Below are 21,115 nucleotides of genomic sequence, written 5' to 3' on the forward strand. Positions count from 1 at the left end.
GGAAGGAGTCTCTCCAAGAAATGGCCATATCAGTCTGCTGATATGGACAGCCCCATCAAGAAGATCCTCCTGGATGACGTATTTTGGGAGGGAGTGGTAAGCAGCCTGAAACCTATAGCAGTAGCCATTGCATGGATTAAGGAATCAAATGTAATCCTGTCTGATGTTCAGACTCTGCTTGCAGATGTAAGAGAAGACATCTATACTGCATTGCCCACTTCACTGTTGCTCCAAGCAGAGGATACTGCAGTCCTGAAATGCATCAAAAAGCATGAAGACTTCTGCCTGAAGCTCATACACGCCACAGCTTACATGTTGGACCCCAAGTATGCTGGCAAGAACATCCTGTATGGTGCAGAGATCAACAAGGCCTATGGTGTCATCACTACCGTTTCTCGCCCCCTTGGCCTGGATGAGGGCAAGGTTCTTGGCAGTCTGGCGAAGTACACTTCCAAGCAAGGGCTTTGGGATGGAGATGTAATATGGCAGTCGTGCCAAAATATCTCATCAGCCACCTGGTGGAAGGGACTTTGTGGATCTGAGGCTCTTTCCCCTGTTGCCTTCATCATCCTCCAAGTCCCACCAACATCAGCCGCCTCAGAGCGCCACTGGTCCTTGTTTGGGAACACACACACCAAAGCACGCAACAGGCTGACCAATACAAGGGTTGAAAAATTGGTAGTCATCCGGGCAAATTTGAGTCTTTATGAGTCTGACAAGGAGCCATCCTCAACAAGGTTGGAAAATGACAGTGAAGATGAGGCCACAGAGTCTGATTTTCAAGAGGTGGACATTGAGGAGGTCCAGGGAGAAGACATGGAAGCCTGAGAGGAAGACAACCAAAGCTGTAGTTTCTATACTATCATTTTACAGATGTATGTTGAAAATGTTTTTGGGAGATGCGATGGATCATTCAATATTGCCTTTCTTTTGTTGTTCAGTGAAATCATCCCATGTGAAGAGTCAACTAAATTGTTTTTTTATTTAATAATTTGAAATGATGTCTACTTGTAAGAAAGGTTTATGTTTCTGTCTCCATATGATATGGTAAATATATCCAATGTAAAAAAAAACATCTACATTTAAATGGTATAATATTAATTTGCATATTTTCCCGTTAATTCCCATATAGTCCCATTTAATTCCCACGGAAAGTTTCCACCTCCTGAATATTCCCCAAAATGTGCAACCCTCGTCCTGATTACTCTTTTTTTGCCAGTTACTCATCCCACTCATTATCAGAACTGCTCTCTGGATATGAGTGGCACTAGCCTGTTATGTGGTGGGTTTGCTACAGTTGAAGTTGGAAGTTTACATACACCTTAGCCAAATACATTTAAACTCAGTTTTTCACAATTCCAGACATTTAATCCTAGTAAAAATTACCTGTTTTAGGTCAGTTAGGATCACCACTTTATTTTAAGAATGTGAAATGTCAGAATAATAGCAGAGAATGATTAATTTCAGCTTTAATTTCTTTCATAACATTCCCAGTGGGTCAGAAGTTTACATACACTCAATTAGTATTTGGTAGCATTGCCTTTAAATTGTTTAACTTGGGTCAAACGTTTCAGGTAGCCTTCCACAAGCTTCCCACAATAAGTTGGGTGAATTTTGGCCCATTCCTCTTGACAGAGCTGGTGTAACTGAGTCAGGTTTGTAGGCCTCCTTGCTCGCACACGCTTTTTCAGTTTTGCCCACAAATGTTCTATAGGATTGAGGTCAGGGCTTTGTGATGGCCACTCCAGTACCTTGACTTTGTTGTCCTTAAGCCATTTTGCCACAACTTTGGAAGTATGCTTTTGGTCATTGTCCATTTGGAAGACCCATTGGCGACCAAGCTTTAACTTCCTGACCGATGTCTTGAGATGTTGCTTCAGTATATCCACATAATTTTCCTCCCTTATGATGCCATCTATTTTGTGAAGTGTACCAGTCCCTCCTGCAGCAAAGCACCCCCACAACATGATGCTGCCACCCCTGTGCTTCACTTTCTTTGGCTTGCAAGCATCCCCCCTTTTCCTCCAAACATAACGATGGTCATTATGGCCAAACAGTTCTATTTTTGTTTCACCAGACCAGAGGACATTTCTCCAAAAAGTACAGTCTTTGTCCCCATGTGCAGTTGCAAACCGTAGGCTGGCTTTTTTAGGGTGGTTTTGGAGCAGTGGCTTCTTCCTTGCTGAGCGGCCTTTCAGGTTATGTCGATATAGGACTCGTTTTTCTGTGAATATAGATACTTTTGTACCTGTTTCCTCCAGCATATTCGCAAGGTCCTTTGCTGTTGTTCTGGGATTGATTTGCACTTTTCACACCAAAGTACGTTCATCTCTAGGAGACAGAACGCGTCTCCTTCCTGAGCGGTATGACGGCTGCGTGGTCCCATGGTGTTTATACTGATGAACGTGGTATCTTCAGGCATTTGGAAATTGCTCCCAAGGATAAACCAGACTTGTGGAGGTCTTGGCTGATTTCTTTTGTTTTTCCCATGATGTCAAGCAAAGACGCACTGAGGTTGAAGGTAGGCCTTGAAATACATCCACAGGTTTGACTCAAATGACTCAAATGATGTCAATTAGCCTATCAGAAGTTTTTAAAGCCATGACAATTTTCTGGAATTTTCCAAGCTGTTTAAAGGCACAGGCAACTTAGTGTATGTAAACTTCTGACCTACTGGAATTGTGATACAGTGAAATAATCTGTCTGTAAACAGTTGTTGGAAAACTTACTTGTGTCATGCACAAAGTAGATGTCCAAACCGACTTGCCAGAACCATAGTTTGTTAACAAGACATTTGTGGAGTGGTTGAAAAATTAGTTTTAATGACTCCAACCTAAGTGTATGTAAACTTCCGACTTCAACTGTATGTGTGTGTAGGCCTACTTCTAGTCTAGTACAAAGCCCTTATATGAGCGGCAGTGGTTCCCTGTTTTGTCTTGGACTTTTTCAGTATGGTTTGTAAGTCAAGTCTTTGACTTTAGCTGCTGTAAAGAATGGAAACTGCAGACTCCACATGATCTTGCTGTGACTCTGGCCAGCTGGGTGGGTAGCTGTTCATGTTGCCTGTCTGTGACGTCAGTATCCCCCGATGCATTCCCCTCCCAAAACCGTGCCCCCCTTCCTCTCCCACGCCCATCCACCCAGGGCCCACCAACACACTGTGGCCCCACCAACACGCTGCTGCCCCTGTTCTGATGATACCAGCCTGTGCTAGTGTCTCCTCTGTCCATCCCCTTTGTTTTTGGTCACTCATTCCTTAATTCTCCTCTCCAGCCTATTAGATGGAGGACACACTGAGAGCCTTATTAGCGTCTGATAGCCCTCTACTCTCTGTGTAGGGCTAATGGCTGGGTATGAAGAAGCTCTGTTGTCTGGTTAAATGAATAAAATGTAACTGTTCAGTTCTCCCAGCCTGTATGCCTCCACACCAGGCAGCCCGCTGCAACAAAAGACAATAAAGCACATACCCTTACAACTCCCAGACCCCTACTGTAGAAGTAGCGATGGAGGTAGAACAGTAGTATGGGTTTGGTCACCAGAAAAGGTTGCACATCTAATTCTTGAACAAGAATATGGTTTGAAGTCTGGCAATGCAAAACTAGGCCTCATTTGTTCATTACTGTCCAATGCCTACACTTTGTTACCTATTGTGAATACAGGAAGGTGTGGTTATGTGCTATGTAAGGAATTGTACACCAACTAACAATAGTGATCAGTGGTACATGACCTTTGAGTACGTATTTCGTTAACCTAAATTGTATTGTGACCAGGGGTTTGAAAAGTGTATAATACAGTGTTTGCAAACTCTAGCAATAATTAAATACACCATGTGGTCTTTGTCAATATTCCTTGCATTCCACACATTGTGTCATAATTCACATTGTAAGGGTATACACAGGCACACCCCTATTCAGTGTAGTAGACTGAGTCAAAATAATGTGTTTTGCTGGTGTGTCGCCTCAAGCGATGACACACACAGCATGTTGCAAGTGTCAAATCAAATTGTATTTGTCTCAGTCTACACGTTGTCTACGAAGCATAACAGTGAAATGCTTACTTACGGGACCTTTTACAACAATGCAGAGTTAAAGATAAGAAAACATTGAAATATTGGCACAGTGAATAACGAATAAAATAACATGTATGTATGTATATGGAGTAGAAAAATAACATGGCTATACTGTAGTATCTTCAATGTGAATGGGGGCGGGCTCGACACTTTGTTTCCTGTAGTCCACGATCAGCTCCTTTTTGTCTTACTGGCGTTGAGGGAGAGGTTGTTGTTGTCCTGGCACCACACTGCCAGGTCTCTGATTAGTGCTTGTAAAGTTACTGCCATCAGAGGTATTATGAAGGTCAAAACTAGAGCTTTCAAATGTCTGATATTTAGAATTAAAGAAATAGGTTCTAGCAATATTTGTTTTATTCCCTTGTCTGTTTGCCTGTGAGCCAATGCTACAGATGTTAGAAAACTGAGACAAGATATTATGTGTGTAGCAAATCTGAGTAGGTTGATGTGTTATGATATTGGATGTGATATAGTGAGAGTGTGTACGATGTCTGTATAAGAGTAAGACTATAATCTGTGATGTCCAAATACATAATAACTCTGCCAATTTGCATGGTTGAGTGTCTGTGTAACATGTAGTGCATATAGCCTTGATATTCATGATGATAATTGTAATCCATCTCGTATCACCATCATAGTTGCATCATAATTACCTTTAACATAATTGAAAAAAACATCCCAGCATTTCCATAGCAATTGACGTTTCACATGATCATGAAAGAGACCTTGCATTACTCTAGAGAAGGCTTCACTACAGTACAAATGTATTCCGTACAATATGTTATTATTCCCCAATGCCCCTATTCTGATATCTTCCCCTTGCTTGTTGTAAACATATATAAACTTGTAGACAAACAATAAACACATTAAATTATAAAACAGTTCTCGATAATAGAGGGAGAGAAGAGAATAGAAAGGAGAGCGAGATCAGATGTGTGTGTATGTATGTGTAAGCAAGCATGTAATTGAGTATGTGTGTGTTCATATCCACTTCATAATGTTACAGTTCCCATAACTTCTTTTTTTTCGTAACCTGAAGTCCCTGTAGAATTTAGTACAGCCACGGTGTTATGGAGCTGTCTCGGAATAGCTGTCCATCTATAAAGAGTTTGTCCACATTGATAAAGGCACGCCTACCATCCTTCCTTTTGTTGTCTTTGTACCGGATACAGTCTCTTACGACGTTCGTTTATCTCCCTTGGAAATGTGTCATTGAGACCGAATTTGGTCCCTTTAAGCTCCCTTCCTCTGCTTTTGATCAGCTCCTTTTGTTGGTAGTATTCAAATTTTGCGATGATCGGTCAGGGATCCTAGATCTTGTCGCTCCAAGTCTGTGTAGTTGGTGGAAAGCCACCTTGTTTACAGTCTCTATAGGAAGTTTCAAGGCGGATTGCATGAATTCTCTGATCGCGCCCTCTGGATTATTGGATGGGTCCTCAGGAATCCCAGAAAAAATGAGATTTTCACGCATGCTACGACTTTGTATGTCTAGTAGCGACTCCTTCATCACCCTGTTTTCCCTGAGTAGACCATCCATGTTGGAATCGTGGATTTTTACCTTGGCTGTGAGTGTCTTGTTTTCTCTTTGGAGCGTGAGAATTTCACTCTGGCTGAACTCCAAACTCCCCCTCAGCCCTGCTACCTCCTCACAAAACTTTTCCAGTGTTGCATGGATTCCAGCCAGAGCACTAGCCTCTACCTCAATGGTAAGTAAATCGTCCGTGTCTGTAGATTAATCTGTTTTTCTTTTTTTTTGTCGGATTAAAGTTATTTTGTGAGGTGGTCGGCTCTTTCCATGAAGGAGTATTGAGTTTATTGAGTTTATTAAATTTTTACAGGGACAGTGCACATTAATCAACGTTTCAGTAAAAATGCCGGTTTTAGCCAGCCGGCTAATTTTCAACCGCAATCCCTGGGCAGGTTATTAAAAACAATTACAATACAGACAATCAATGAGCAGTGCGCACACACAGAGAAACATAGGACAAGCAAGACATAGCATGCAGACATAGCAACATAGAGCAACAAGACAAAATCCATAAAAGCAACAGTGTTTCCACACCTCACAAGCTACAGACAACCGACAACATGGAAAGTGGTAATACACAGCTAGGGATTGTGTTCACAAATCTGATTGACCTTTAGCCATGTATGTTGTTCCTCCATAGCGTAAAGCTGTTGGTACTCGTCGATTTCCCTCAGGATCTCCTTAGTATCCAGATTGGCTCTTTACTGCAACCAGTTGTTTTACGAAAAGATAACAATGAGACTTTCCCATGATGACGACAGGTGTCTGGTACAGCCAACTAGCACTCGAGCAATCCACGCAAAAAAAAGGAACACAAACTTGCAGTCCCAGCCATAAAGGCTAACTGCGTCGTGGAATCCTTAGCAACAAAATTTTAGTTCGGATTAAAACCAATTTAATAAAAATGTTTTAATGTAAACAACAAGGCTCCCCTGCCACACAGAACTGTATGTTTCCCCCTCTTCCTCCTCTATGCAGTGCAGATTCTGACTCTCTGTGGCCAGTTAAAGTATGTACCGCCTCTCACTCAGGCCCCTTTAACACTGGCACTGTTTAATGCGCAGTCTCTAACAAACAAGTCTCTACTAGTACAAGTATATCAGTTACATTGACCTGTGACTAAATTGTAATTTCTACCTACTCAAGGAAACAGGCCCTTTCCCATGGCAGGGGTGGTGGTCTTGCTGTTTCCCACAAAAACTGTTTTGACCTGAAAATGTTGTCTGTCCCTGCTGGCTTATCATTTGAGTGCATGGCTTTTAAAATGAGGTCACCCAGTTATCTCACTGTGGTACTCATGTATCGCTCCCCTTAAACAGTCTCTTTTACTACAGAGTTTTCTGAGCTGATCACCTCTCTGTGTCCTACCCTCTCCAATGTTGTTATCCCAGGTTAGGTATTCTCAAACTGGGGTACGCGTACCCCCAAGGGTAAGTGCAATGCCGTTGGGGGTACGCCAAGTAAAAATGTGATTCACATTTAAAATTACATATATTTTTTTTAAATTATTTTTTTCCTTCACATTTTCAAACAGTCCATTTATATTTTCCAACGGGGCTGTACATTTGGGTCAGGGTTTTTTCTCGCCTGAGTAGCCTCATTTCACTGCCAAAAATAAAATGAAACCATCTAGTGTTTATAAATATAAATAACAGTGTCAAATACAGGTAGCCTAGTCAAATAATTAACATTCAATTACGTTAACTGTTACACTCTTGCGGGAATTCCACTAACGGTCCGTATGTAGCAAAACGTTGCTGCTGCTCATGTTGGTATCTGTACTGATGGCGCAAAAGCCATGACAGGGAGACATAGTGGAGTGGTAACGCTCGTGCAAACAGTTTCTCCCGACGCCACTTGGGTACACTGCAGCATCCACTGAGAGGCTCTTGCTGCCAAGGGAATGCCTGACAGCTTGAAAGGTGTTTTGGACACTACCGTGAAAATGGTTAACTTTGTTAAAGCAAGGCCCCTGAACTCTCGTATTTTCTGCACTATGCAATGATATGGGCAGCGACCATGTAACACTTTTACAACATACAGAAGTCCGCTGGTTATCAAGCGGCAAAGTATTGACACGTTTTTTTTTTAAATTGAGAGACGAGCTTAAAGTTTCCTTTACTGACCATAATTTTCACTTGTCTGACCGCTTGCATGATGACGAGTTTCTCACACGACTGGCCTATCTGGGTGATGTTTTTTCCCGCCTGAATGATCTGAATCTAGGATTACAGGGACTCCGCAACTATATTCAATGTGGGGACAAAATTGAGGCTATGATAAGAAGTTGTAGCTGTTCTCTGTCTGCATTAACAAGGACAACACACAGGTCTTTCAATCACTGTACGATTTTTTTTTTATCCGTAAGCTTGAGTTCATTTGCACACAATGTCAAATGTGACATAGCGAAGCACCTGAGTGAGTTGGGTGAGCAATTACAGGTACTTTCCCGAAACGAATGGCACAAACTGGATTCGTTATCCCTTTCATGCCCTGCCTCCAGTCCACTTACAGATATCTGAACAAGAGAGCCTCATCGAAATTGCAACAAGCGGTTCTGTAAAAACTGAATTTAAGCAGAAGCCACTGCCAGATTTCTGGATTGAGCTGCGCTCAGAGTATCCTGCTTTGGCAAATCGCGCTGTTAAGAAACTGATGCCCTTTGCAAAGATGTACCTATGTGAGAGTGGATTCTCGGCCCTCACTAGCATGAAAACTAAATACAGGCACAGACTGTGTGTGGGAAAAGACTGAGACTCTCTCCAATACAACACAACATTGCAGAGTTATGTGCATCCTTTCAAGCACACCCTCTCATTAACCTGTGGTGAGTTATTAACAATTTTCAACGAGCTGGGTTGTGACAAACTCACATACATTTATTAAACCTAAGAATGAATCGTATAGTGTGTGTGGCAGACTTACAATGATGGCAAAAAACAACATTTTGAGAGTGCGCTAACCTTGGTGCTAGAGGGGGTATGCAGCTGGAGGTTGAATGTTTTGAAGGGGTACGGGACTATAAACAGTTTGGGATCCACTGTCCTAAGTGATTTCAACATTCACATTGATTCATCAAAATGTTCCTCTGCTACTGACTTCCTGAACATGCTTGACTATCTCAATCTGGTACAGCATGTCAACATCTCCACACACAATCGTGAGCATACACTAGACCTCATCACTGGAGAAGTCCCGGCCTCAGACCTGGATGTACATGAGATGGGTGTATCTGACCATAGGGTCATGAAAATGTCTGAGTACCCCTGCAATTCAGCTCCGTACCAAGCACACTATTAAATTCAGAAACATATTAAGTCCCTTGACACATCCCTATTCCAGGAGTCTGTTTGAAATATTAAAACAAACTCTGAACCAACTATATTAATTTGGGGACAGGTTGAGACACATGAAACTTTCATGGACATTTAGCTTGCTGTTGCTAGCAAATTTGTCCTGGGATATAAATATTGGGTTGTTATTTTAACTGAAATGCACAAGGTCCTTTTTTCTGGATCTTTGTAGAATTTTGAGTCACATGCAATAGTATGTTCTCTACTCCGACATTTAATCCACAGATAAAAGGGGAAACTAATAGTTTCTAGTAACCACTCCTCCTTCAGTAGTATTCTTCGTCTTCTTCTGTGGATTTTATATGTCAATTGGCAACCAACTTTAAGGTGCATTACCACCACAGAGTGTGGACCTAGTGGCAACTACAGTTCAGTCACACCTCAGTGCTAACCAGCTTTGAGGCTCTATGTTAGGTCCTATCCTCTTCCTGCTCTACATGCTTCCGCTTGGCCAGATTGTAGTCTGACAGTGTCCCAATTACACTGCTAAGCAGACGACAGGTGTACATTAAAACAAAGCCTGACACAGCATCTGCTCTGTCAACATTGTCTGGAAGAGGTCAAATCTTGGATGCAGAACAACTTTCCCCAACTCAATAGCAGCAAGACGGAGGCACCCCCCAGCAGATCACCAACTCAATAGCAGCAAGACGGAGGCACCCCCCAGCAGATCACCAACTCAATAGCAGCAAGACGGAGGCACCCCCCAGCAGATCACCAACTCAATAGCAGCAAGACGGAGGCACCCCCCAGCAGATCACCAACTCAATAGCAGCAAGACGGAGGCACCCCCCAGCAGATCACCAACTCAATAGCAGCAAGACGGAGGCACCCCCCAGCAGATCACCAACTCCTGCAGCATCCGCCCTGTCATAGATGGCCACGTCATCCCCTTCATTTGAAGGTGAAATTTGACCCTGCGGTCTCCTTTTAATTGCCACATTGATCATGTCTGAAAAAAACGTTTTTCAGGTGAAAGAATGACATCTCCCGCCTAAGTCCCTCTCTCACCACATCGGTGAAAAGCTAATCCATGCATTAATTTTCTCCAGAATTGATTATGGGAATGCAGTACTTGGGGGGCCTGCCTGAAAATTCTATTCATAAACTACATCCAAAACAGTGCCGCAAGGATTCTGACACAAACAAATAAGTCTGCCCATATCACCCCCATCCTTGCTGATCTCCATTGCCTACCTGTTCTTAAATAAAATTGACTATAAAATGTATTATATTTATTAGAGGGTAAGTGAAACCATCTCGTAACACACTCGTAACTTACATTTACATTACATTTAAGTCATTTAGCAGACGCTCTTATCCAGAGCGACTTACAAGTTGGTGCATTCACCTTATGATATCCAGTGGAACAACCACTTTACAATAGTGCATCTAACTCTTTTAAGGGGGGGGGGTTAGAAGGATTACTTTATCCTATCCTAGGTATTCCTTAAAGAGGTGGTGTTTCAGGTGTTTCCGGAAGGTGGTGATTGACTCCGCTGACCTGGCGTCGTGGGGGAGTTTGTTCCACCATTGGGGTGCCAGAGCAGCGAACAGTTTTGACTGGGCTGAGCGGGAGCTGTACTTCCTCAGAGGTAGGGAGGCGAGCAGGCCAGAGGTGGATGAACGCAGTGCCCTTGTTTGGGTGTAGGGCCTGATCAGAGCCTGAAGGTACGGAGGTGCCGTTCCCCTCACAGCTCCGTAGGCAAGCACCATGGTCTTGTAGCGGATGCGAGCTTCAACTGGAAGCCAGTGGAGAGAGCGGAGGAGCGGGGTGACGTGAGAGAACTTGGGAAGGTTGAACACCAGACGGGCTGCGGCGTTCTGGATGAGTTGTAGGGGTTTAATGGCACAGGCAGGGAGCCCAGCCAACAGCGAGTTGCAGTAGTCCAGACGGGAGATGACAAGTGCCTGGATTAGGACCTGCGCCGCTTCCTGTGTGAGGCAGGGTCGTACTCTGCGAATGTTGTAGAGCATGAACCTACAGGAACGGGTCACCGCCTTGATGTTAGTTGAGAACGACAGCGTGTTGTCCAGGATCACGCCAAGGTTCTTAGCACTCTGGGAGGAGGACACAATGGAGTTGTCAACCGTGATGGCGAGATCATGGAACGGGCAGTCCTTCCCCGGGAGGAAGAGCAGCTCCGTCTTGCCGAGGTTCAGCTTGAGGTGGTGATCCGTCATCCACACTGATATGTCTGCCAGACATGCAGAGATGCGATTCGCCACCTGGTTATCAGAAGGGGGAAAGGAGAAGATTAATTGTGTGTCGTCTGCATAGCAATGATAGGAGAGACCATGTGAGGATATGACAGAGCCAAGTGACTTGGTGTATAGCGAGAATAGGAGAGGGCCTAGAACAGAGCCCTGGGGGACACCAGTGGTGAGAGCACGTGGTGCGGAGACAGATTCTCGCCACGCCACCTGGTAGGAGCGACCTGTCAGGTAGGACGCAATCCAAGCGTGGGCCGCGCCGGAGATGCCCAACTCGGAGAGGGTGGAGAGGAGGATCTGATGGTTCACTGTATCAAAGGCAGCCGATAGGTCTAGAAGGATGAGAGCAGAGGAGAGAGAGTTAGCTTTAGCAGTGCGGAGCGCCTCCGTGACACAGAGAAGAGCAGTCTCAGTTGAATGACTAGTCTTGAAACCTGACTGATTTGGATCAAGAAGGTCATTCTGAGAGAGATAGCAGGAGAGCTGGCCAAGGACGGCACGTTCAAGAGTTTTGGAGAGAAAAGAAAGAAGGGATACTGGTCTGTAGTTGTTGACATCGGAGGGATCGAGTGTAGGTTTTTTCAGCAGGGGTGCAACTCTCGCTCTCTTGAAGGCGGAAGGGACGTAGCCAGCGGTCAAGGATGAGTTGATGAGCGAGGTGAGGTAAGGGAGAAGGTCTCCGGAAATGGCCTGGAGAAGAGAGGAGGGGATAGGGTCAAGCGGGCAGGTTGTTGGGCGGCCGGCCGTCACAAGGCGCGAGATTTCATCTGGAGAGAGAGGGGAGAAAGAGGTCAAAGCACAGGGTAGGGCAGTGTGAGCAGAACCAGCGGTGTCGTTTGACTTAGCAAACGAGGATCGGATGTCGTCGACCTTCTTTTCAAAATGGTTGACGAAGTCATCCGCAGAGAGGGAGGAGGAGGGGGGAGGGGGAGGAGGATTCAGGAGGGAGGAGAAGGTGGCAAAGAGCTTCCTAGGGTTAGAGGCAGATGCTTGGAATTTAGAGTGGTAGAAAGTGGCTTTAGCAGCAGAGACAGAAGAGGAGAATGTAGAGAGGAGGGAGTGAAAGGATGCCAGGTCCGCAGGGAGGCGAGTTTTCCTCCATTTCCGCTCGGCTGCCCGGAGCCCTGTTCTGTGAGCTCGCAATGAGTCGTCGAGCCACGGAGCAGGAGGGGAGGACCGAGCCGGCCTGGAGGATAGGGGACATAGAGAGTTAAAGGATGCAGAAAGGGAGGAGAGGAGGGTTGAGGAGGCAGAATCAGGAGATAGGTTGGAGAAGGTTTGAGCAGAGGGAAGAGATGATAGGATGGAAGAGGAGAGAGTAGCGGGGGAGAGAGAGCGAAGGTTGGGACGGCGCGATACCATCCGAGTAGGGGCAGTGTGGGAAGTGTTGGATGAGAGCGAGAGGGAAAAGGATACAAGGTAGTGGTCGGAGACTTGGAGGGGAGTTGCAATGAGATTAGTGGAAGAACAGCATCTAGTAAAGATGAGGTCAAGCGTATTGCCTGCCTTGTGAGTAGGGGGGGAAGGTGAGAGGGTGAGGTCAAAAGAGGAGAGGAGTGGAAAGAAGGAGGCAGAGAGGAATGAGTCAAAGGTAGACGTGGGGAGGTTAACTTGAGCTACTGTATGTAATTTACCTTCAGAAATGAGCATGGGGTTCATATTGGCATATTCACCTGCCATTTTACAAGAATGAATGAAGAATTCAAAAGTAATTGTTGAATAGTAAATTATGGCGTGTTCAGTTGTTGCATATACTGTACTTTGTTGCTTTGTTTTAAATAGTCAACACTTTTAAACACATGCCATTGTGTATCAAGCTGAGGCATGCCTCACTGCCTGGTTGTATTAATTGTACAAACTCCTCATGTCACATATCACCAAGCTTGACAGCCTGGCTATCCAAGGATCTAGTTATCCCTCACCTCTCTGTAATTTTCACCCACTTAGTTTTTAGGACAACCTAGAATATAGATGATCAGCTAATAGTGTTCCACTTTGAGGAGATTCCCTGTTCCTGAGTACCAACCCGCACAGTCATGTAATGTGCCCTTAAACATAAAAGTATGGACATTGAAACCAGTAGATAATGATAGCGCTGACGTCATCTACATATTCCTATGGAAAATGCTGCATGAAGCCGGAGTATTTGAATTTGAAGTGTGCCATATCGCTGAATGGGGCTGATTAGAGCTCCACAGTGGAGGCGTTATAATACCTAGTGGTCAAACAGGGAAATGGTTCCAAACGTTTTTCCACCATTCATTTTTCCCATAGGGGATTTTACAAGCACTTAAAACAAGGTCTGTGTTTCGTGTAGGCTTACCCTGGTGTGACGTTTTGATAACCATGTAAATCTCTCTCGGACAAGGTGACTTTTATCAATATATTCACTTCTATTTACTCTCAGATTCGAAAATGTGAATTAGCGTCAAAGTAGACATTCAAAACTAGAAATGACTGCAAGCCCTGCACATAATCTCTAGTTGATACAGTAGTACCTTTGCTAACAGGTATTGTGTCAATTTAAAACTTGCACAAGACAGTTCACGGAATTGTCCATTTTTATTTTTTTTTAGCTTATTTATTAATTACTACATTTAGCTAACATTAGATAGTTAATCCAGAGATTCTACCTTTGCCTGGATTCGGCAGTCTCTTCCAGATCCTCTTGGCATTTGTAGTTCTTTATGTTCTTCACATTAGCAGCTAATTAGCATTTACTTTTGGGGGGTAAATACAGTTGGCTGTATTGATAAAAGTCACCTTGTCCTAGAGAGATTGACACGGTTATCAAAATGTCACGCCAGGGTTGTTTCCAAAATCCCCGTTTGGGAAGAATTTATGGTGGGAAAATGATTGGAATCATTCCCCTGTTTGACCTCCAGGTTTTATGGGTATTATGACTCATACTGTGGTACTCTAAGGCAGGGGTTTACAAACCTTTTTAAAACTGAGTGGAACATCCCCCTAAAAAAAATGAAATAAAAAAACCTTAACTGACATGGCTCCCGAGTGGCACAGCGGTCTAAGGCACTGCATCTCAGTGCAAGAGGTGTCACTACAGTCCTTGGTTCGAATCCAGGCTGTATCACATCCGGCCGTGATTGGGAGTCCCATAGAGCAGCGCACAATTGGCCCAACGTCGTCCGGGTTTGGCCTGGGTAGGCCAGCATTGTAAATAAGTATTTGTTCTTAACTGACTTGCCTAGTTAAATAAAAAATAAATAAATGGGCTTGTTGAACTGGACACCTCTGACAAGTTAGAAATGGCTCTCTAAGGCATGCAATGACTAACATGACAAGAGGAACTAATGGTGCACTTATCAATTTTGAAATTGCACTTTGCATTTAATTATTACAACTTTGAAGAGTGACCCCTCGGTCCCCCCCAGGGGGTGCGCCCCACAGTTTGGGAACCACTGCTCTAAGGCACCAAAAAATTGCTAAGGGTCATGGTAAAAGTGGCCGTAACTATCAAACGTTCATGGGCAACGTATTCGTTTTCATCCTGCCTGAGAGAGTCTGGTTTTTAATGTCTATGGAGAGAGTCAACTGGGAGCCTCCTCCTAGTAGCCTGCCGGCCCATGATGACACCACGTGTCAGCACGTGGTCCTGTGTGACGACAAATGTAGCTGTCAGAATGGATCACTATTTAATTCAATATCTCGATTTGTAGCAAATCACTGCGGTGATCGAACTCGATTGTAATAAACACATTTTAGAGCCCAAAACGTCCGGCTAAAACGTTTTGTTTGGCCATTCTGGTGATTGTAATATACATTGGCTGTCTAGGGCAGACCAGGGCTTTTGGCACCAGGTTGCTAAGCAGTAGCCAACCAGCAGAGCTCGTGATTGTACTCTCCAAAGCGGACACTGGGGGCCTGCATAAGTGCGCCTTAACAACCATATGAAGCAAAGAGACTGTGCAGTAGGCCTATGATACAATCAGGATTGTGTCCTTGTTACGCACTGCCCATAATAAAGAGAAAAGTGTGAAGGCAGATCTATGCTCTGAAACTCTTAACTCATACAGTCAATACATGGTAGAATGTGCCGTGACTCTGAGTGAATGCTGATAACAATGAGTGTAGACTGAGTGTGTTTTGGTGTCAACCATCTAACACTGATACTTGTAGTTGGCAACACTGATACTATAGTGTCATTTAATAATCTGGAGTATAGGCATGAGGATGTGCAGAAACAAATAACCTGCCATAATTAGCCACAGACAAATCTTAACCACATTATATCCCCATGGTAACATTATATTGTGAATAGGTTGCCTTAATGGATATCCTGCCGATGTTTGCAATTTGATTTGGAGCTCACAATCCCTTTCATTGTCTCCTGTTGTTCCACAGACGGCGAGGGAGAGGAAGAAGACTCAGGAGCACACAGTGGATGAGGAGCCTTCACCCATTAGCAAATGCAGTCAAGTCAACCTGGACACGGTGAGAGAAAAACAAAACCAGAGAAAGAGAGTGGGAGAGAGAGAATCAGAAAGAAAACTGGAAGAATAAAGACTAAGATAGATCAGGCTAAGGGACATCATCTAGATCTTTCTAAGCATTAAAACCCAACCACTGCATCAGACCAGCCAGCCAGCCTGTTGATCTAATCAGGGGATGTTCTGGGGTTTAACTACAAGTCAAAGTAGAGCTCAGATGCCAGAGCCGTACTGTATTTGAGACTGTCATTGGCCCAACATTGTGGCAGCGTCTCTGTTCTGTAGGAGCTGTCATTGCTGCAGGTAGGCAGAGTTCTGCCTACCTGTGTCTGGTCCAAGGCCCTTGAGTTCAGCGCTCCTCTGACTGAGGCCTGTGAGCTACAGTACACTCCTGCATTGACACATAGAGGGAGAAGATAGATCGAGAAAGAGACAGGGGGGAAAGATCGAGAGGTGACCACTTTTACGGTCATTCACCCAGCTTTGCTAAAAAATGTGTGGTCACCAATTTTCACAGCTAATCATTGGAGACAGTGTGGGAGTGGTTTCGTGGGCAGTTCTGCCAGTCTATAGTAGATAGGCTATGTGGCAGGTTTATCCGTGTTAAGTAGAGATAGACAGCGAACGGTATGCACAGAGTGATGTACTAGTGTAAAGGTGCCATATCTCAGGGGGGATATTGCTATGTTTTCAATGACAGAACAGGGGCAGTCTTCCTCAGGCTTTAGGAATCTTTTGGGATTGACTAGTGGAAGTCACCTTTGCTTTGCAACAGGGGGCCAGCTCTGTGTGTGTTTGTCATTGTGATACATTGGGTGATGGCATAACGCTTGACAATGATTATCACATGCAGTGCCTTCAGAAAGTATTCATCCCCCTTGACTTATTCTACATTTTGTTGTGTTACAGCCTGAATTCAAAATGGATTAAATATTCTTTTCTCCCCCATAATGACAAAGTGAAAGCCATGTTTTTATCAATGTTTGTACATTTATAGAACATTTAAATACAGGCATATCTTATTTACATAGGTATTCACTCCCCTGGGTTCAATACATGTTAGAATCGCCTTTCTGGGTAAGTCTCTAAGAGCTTTGCAAACATAGCTATGCCCAATATTTGCTCATTATTATTTTTACAATTATTTAAGCTTTGTCAAGTAGGTTGTTGATCATTGCTAGACAGACATTTCTTGCCATAGATTTTCAATCAAAAATGTAACTAGGCCACTCAGGAACATTCAATGTCGTCTTGGTAAGCAACTCCAGTGTATATTTGGCCTTGTGTTTTAGGTTATTGTCCTGCTGAAAGGTGAATTTGTCTTCCAGTGTCTGTAGGAAAGCAGACTGAACTAGCTTTTCCTCTAGGATTTTGCCTGTGCTTAGCTCTATTCCATTTATTTTTATGCTAAAAAACTCCATAGTCCTTGCTGATGACAAACATACCCATAACATGATGCAGCCACCACCATGCTTGAAAATATGAAGAGTGGTACTCAGTGATGTATTTGATTTGCCCCAAACATAACACTTTGTGTTCAGGACATAAAGTTAGTTTCTTTGCCACATTTTGCCTTATTGCAAACTGGATGCATATTTTGGAATATTTTTATTCTGTACAGGCTTCCTTCTTTTCACTCTATCATTTAGGTTAGTATTGTGGAGTAACTACAATGTTGTTGATCCATCCTCAGATTTCTCCTATCACAGCCATTAAACTCCGTAACTGTTTTAAAGTCAACATTGGCCTCATGGTGAAAATCCTGAGCGGTTTCCTTCCTCTCCGTCAACTGAGTTAAGAAGGACACCTGTATATTTGTAGTGACTGGATGTATTGATACACCATCCAAATTATAACTATTAACTGCATCATGCTCAAAGGGATATTTAATATCTACTTTTTTAAACCTTTTTAACAATAAGTGAACTTCTTTGTGTAGCATTAGAAAACCTCCTTGATCTTTGTGGTTGAATCTGTGTTTGAAATTCACTGCTGGACTGAGGAACCTTGCAGATAATTGTATGTGTGGGGTAGGTAGTCATAAACAGTTTTTTAAACACTATTATTGCACACAGAGTGAGTTAATGCAACTTTATGAATACTTATTGAACCAAGACATTTCAGCTTTTCACTCTTTATTAATTTGTAAAAATGTCTATAAACATAATTCCACTTTGACCTTATGGGGTATTTTGTGGAGGCCAGCGACACAATTTCAAATGAATACATTTTTAATTCCGTATGTAACACAAAAATGTGGAAAAAGTCAAAGGGTGTGAATACTTTCTGAAGGCACTGTACCTAGTGCAGCTTGTCTCCTGGCTCATTCAGCCCTACATACTTACACAGTGGAGGGAATTTGTGTCCTGAATACAATGACACTTGTCACTCATTGTTATCTTTTGGGGTTTCAGGTATGTTTTGAGAACCATTCTCCACTTTTAACCTACTCTCCAAGACAATCGATGTCCTCAATGAATGATTTTAGCTTTCTGTTTGCCTCAATTCATCCAATATTGTCAACTATAGCAAAAAGCTATTCCATGCATGGCTCTGTGGTCTAGTTAATATAGTACCCACCCTATAATCTATGATAATGTATAAGAGACATGACTCTGAGAACAAGCCAATCTGTCTGCCTAGTCTTGATCTAAGGTCATTGTAAAGGAGACGTTTAGTAAAAGGTATGGACAGAGATACAATCTGCAGATCCTTCACAGAAATTGGGATAACAACTCCTTTCTCTGGCCATATGTTTCTCTACCGCCACCTGCTGGACAATTACAACACCTACAGAAGGGCCCAGACCGATTGATCACACTATCGCATAAGTCTATGACTGAAATACGTTTTAGAGTCCAATTTCCATTTATCTAGATTCTACAAGAACAATATGTCCTTTGACAATTGAAGGTTTTAGGCAGAAGCAGTACTGATGAGGTTATGACACTCTATAGACATCTTGTATTGAACTGTTGTGTGCTGTAAGGCTTAAGCTACTGTATGTACAGTGTTGTAACCTGAGCTGTGTCTCCCTTGCTATGCCTGCAGGACCTGGTGGACTGGCGGAAGCCCCTGGCCTGGCAGGTGGGCAACCTGGGAGAGAAATACGAGACCTGGGTGCACCAGCCTGTGGATCGGCCCATTCGCCTGTTTGGGAACGAGTTCATGGAGGCCAGCACCAAGACATCCTGGTCAGAGAGATGATATGTACATGTATCCCAGACACAGATTAAGTCCTGGACTTAAAGTATTTTTCAATTGAGCCTCTTTAAACTCTGGGAAAGTCCCAAACGTTCCCTTTAAGCAAAGACTAGGCTTAATTGCTGTCAGGAAAACCAGCCCATACAATGTAGTAAAGCACTTACATAATTTAGCAGACACTCTTATTCAGAGCGACTTGCAGGAGCAATTAGGGTTGAGTGCTCAAGGTCACATCTGCAGATTTTTCACTTAGTCAGCTAGGGGATTCGAACCAGCGACCTTTTGGTTACTGGCCCAACGAGCTTAACCGCTAGGCTACCTGCCGCCCTTGCTACCTTGTTACCTTGTTACCTGCCGCCCTAACACTTGCATGTTACCTCAGAAACTGCTGTTTGATAAGTCCATATGATTGTCTGCGTGTAGGTACATGGTCCCTGCTGTGTGGATGCCACTGGTGTTCTATCTCAGCTGGTACTGCTACACCACCTTGGCTCAGGAGACAACCAGACTATTCGCCAGCACAGGTAACAAAGACACAATCATCAGACCTGGGTTAAAATACTATTTAGGGTAGTAAGTATTTGGAAGTAAGTACTTGGATATTTTTTTTATTTGAAAACGTAAGTAGTTCAATATTTGGAAATACACATACACAGTATTTATACAAATACTTAAATACACCCATGCATTTGCTATTTTAAATAATGTATTTGCAAATAAGTATTTGAAAATACTTTCAAATAGTAGACTATTTAAAAACAAAATTGTTACATTTTGCACAAGTACAGTAAAATGCTTAACATGCAAGCCCTATCCAACAGTGCAGTATTCAATATCAAATAAAAAAACATTAGAAATAAGAAGTAGTAGAAGTAGTTGATTCCGGCCACATTATTTGTTAATTAATCTGTCCAGCAAACTCATGCTTGTTCCCATGTACAGTCTTGTAGAAATGTGATTCCTGTTTAAGTCTGTATCTGTCCCACCCCCTCCCTCTGCAGACTATTCCTTCCTGGTGCACAAGTACAGCTTTCCCCTCATCTTTGTGATGGGCATGGTCATATGGACCTTCATCGAATATTGCATCCATCGCTTCGTCTTTCACATGCGCCCGCCCGCCCACAACTATTACCTCATCACCATTCACTTCCTGCTGCACGGACAGCATCATAAGGTGAGATACGGACATATACAGAAGAGGGTGAACAATACTCTGGAACTAACGTTTAAAATGTATCGTCTTTTTTTAACTGATAAGTACTTAGGTGTTTTTTCTGCCTCTTTTTGTTTATGATTCATTTGAAATTCAGAAACTTGGGAAACTGCAGAAGGATATACTTTTTGTTCCAAATCTAGGCCAAGCCATATGCTAGAATGATAAAACAAAAGTGTGCAGTAACTACTCAAAGTCTATGTGCTCCTATACTAACACCATGGTGCTTTCTCCCCTCCAGTCTCCCTACGATGGCTCCCGCCTAGTCTTTCCTCCTTGCCTGGCCTCAGTGGTGATAGGCAGCTTCTACCTGCTGCTGACCAAGGCCTTCCCTGAGGCCTTAGGGGTGTCCTTGTTTGTGGGGGGGCTGTTTGGGTACGTGGTGTACGACATGATCCATTACTACCTTCACTACGGCTCCCCCCAGAAAAACTCCTACCTGTACAGCCTCAAGGCATACCACGTCAAGCACCACTTTGAACACCAAAGAGCAGGTGAGGAGGACCAGTAAGATGGCGCCGACAGACATGACAGCTCTGCTTCTAGCTCATAAGCAACTTAGCAGTATTTTTTCGGTGTGTTATTTCTTACATTATTCACCCAGAATGTTTTTTGTGTTATTACATACAGCCAGAAAGATATCAGAGCGATGGTAATGCACCAGCATTACGTTCAGGAATACGACTTTCCCGAATTGAATCCTTTGTTCGTACCCCTAGGGCAATTGAACTTTGAACATTGAACCCAGAGGCTGCTTTAAGATGCCGCCGGCGGAGAAGAGTTGTTCGGAATAGACTTCTTGTCCAACTCAGGAGGCGTGTACACCATCCACTGCTTCTGAGTATATTACTCGCTAATCTTCAGTCTCTGGACAATAAAGTAGATGAGCTCAGGTTGAGGATCTCCTTCCAGAGAGACATCAGGGACTGTAATATACTCTGTTTCACGGAATTATGGCTCTCTTGGGATATACTGTCCCCAGCCATACAGCCAGCTGGGTTCTCAGTACATCACACAGACAGGAATAAAGAACTCTCCAGGAAGAAGGGCGGTGGTGTATGTTTCATGATTAACTACAGATGGTGT

At 43.5% G+C, this 21,115-nt stretch overlaps 1 protein-coding gene across 1 annotated transcript in view; it reads left to right on the forward strand.

Moving 5' to 3' along the window:
• LOC120053834 (fatty acid 2-hydroxylase-like) overlaps positions 1–21,115 on the forward strand; it is a 35,704-nt gene that overhangs the window by 11,061 nt on the left and 3,528 nt on the right. Inside the window, exons 2-6 of the mRNA XM_039001097.1 lie at positions 15,527–15,616; positions 18,664–18,806; positions 19,240–19,340; positions 19,818–19,990; positions 20,271–20,523. Coding sequence (XP_038857025.1) covers positions 15,527–15,616; positions 18,664–18,806; positions 19,240–19,340; positions 19,818–19,990; positions 20,271–20,523 — 760 coding nt within the window. The remainder of the gene's footprint in view (positions 1–15,526; positions 15,617–18,663; positions 18,807–19,239; positions 19,341–19,817; positions 19,991–20,270; positions 20,524–21,115) is intronic.

The sequence above is a fragment of the Salvelinus namaycush genome, chromosome 9 (assembly GCF_016432855.1).
Source record: "Salvelinus namaycush isolate Seneca chromosome 9, SaNama_1.0, whole genome shotgun sequence".
In the NCBI taxonomy this organism is placed as follows: Eukaryota; Metazoa; Chordata; class Actinopteri; order Salmoniformes; family Salmonidae; genus Salvelinus; species Salvelinus namaycush.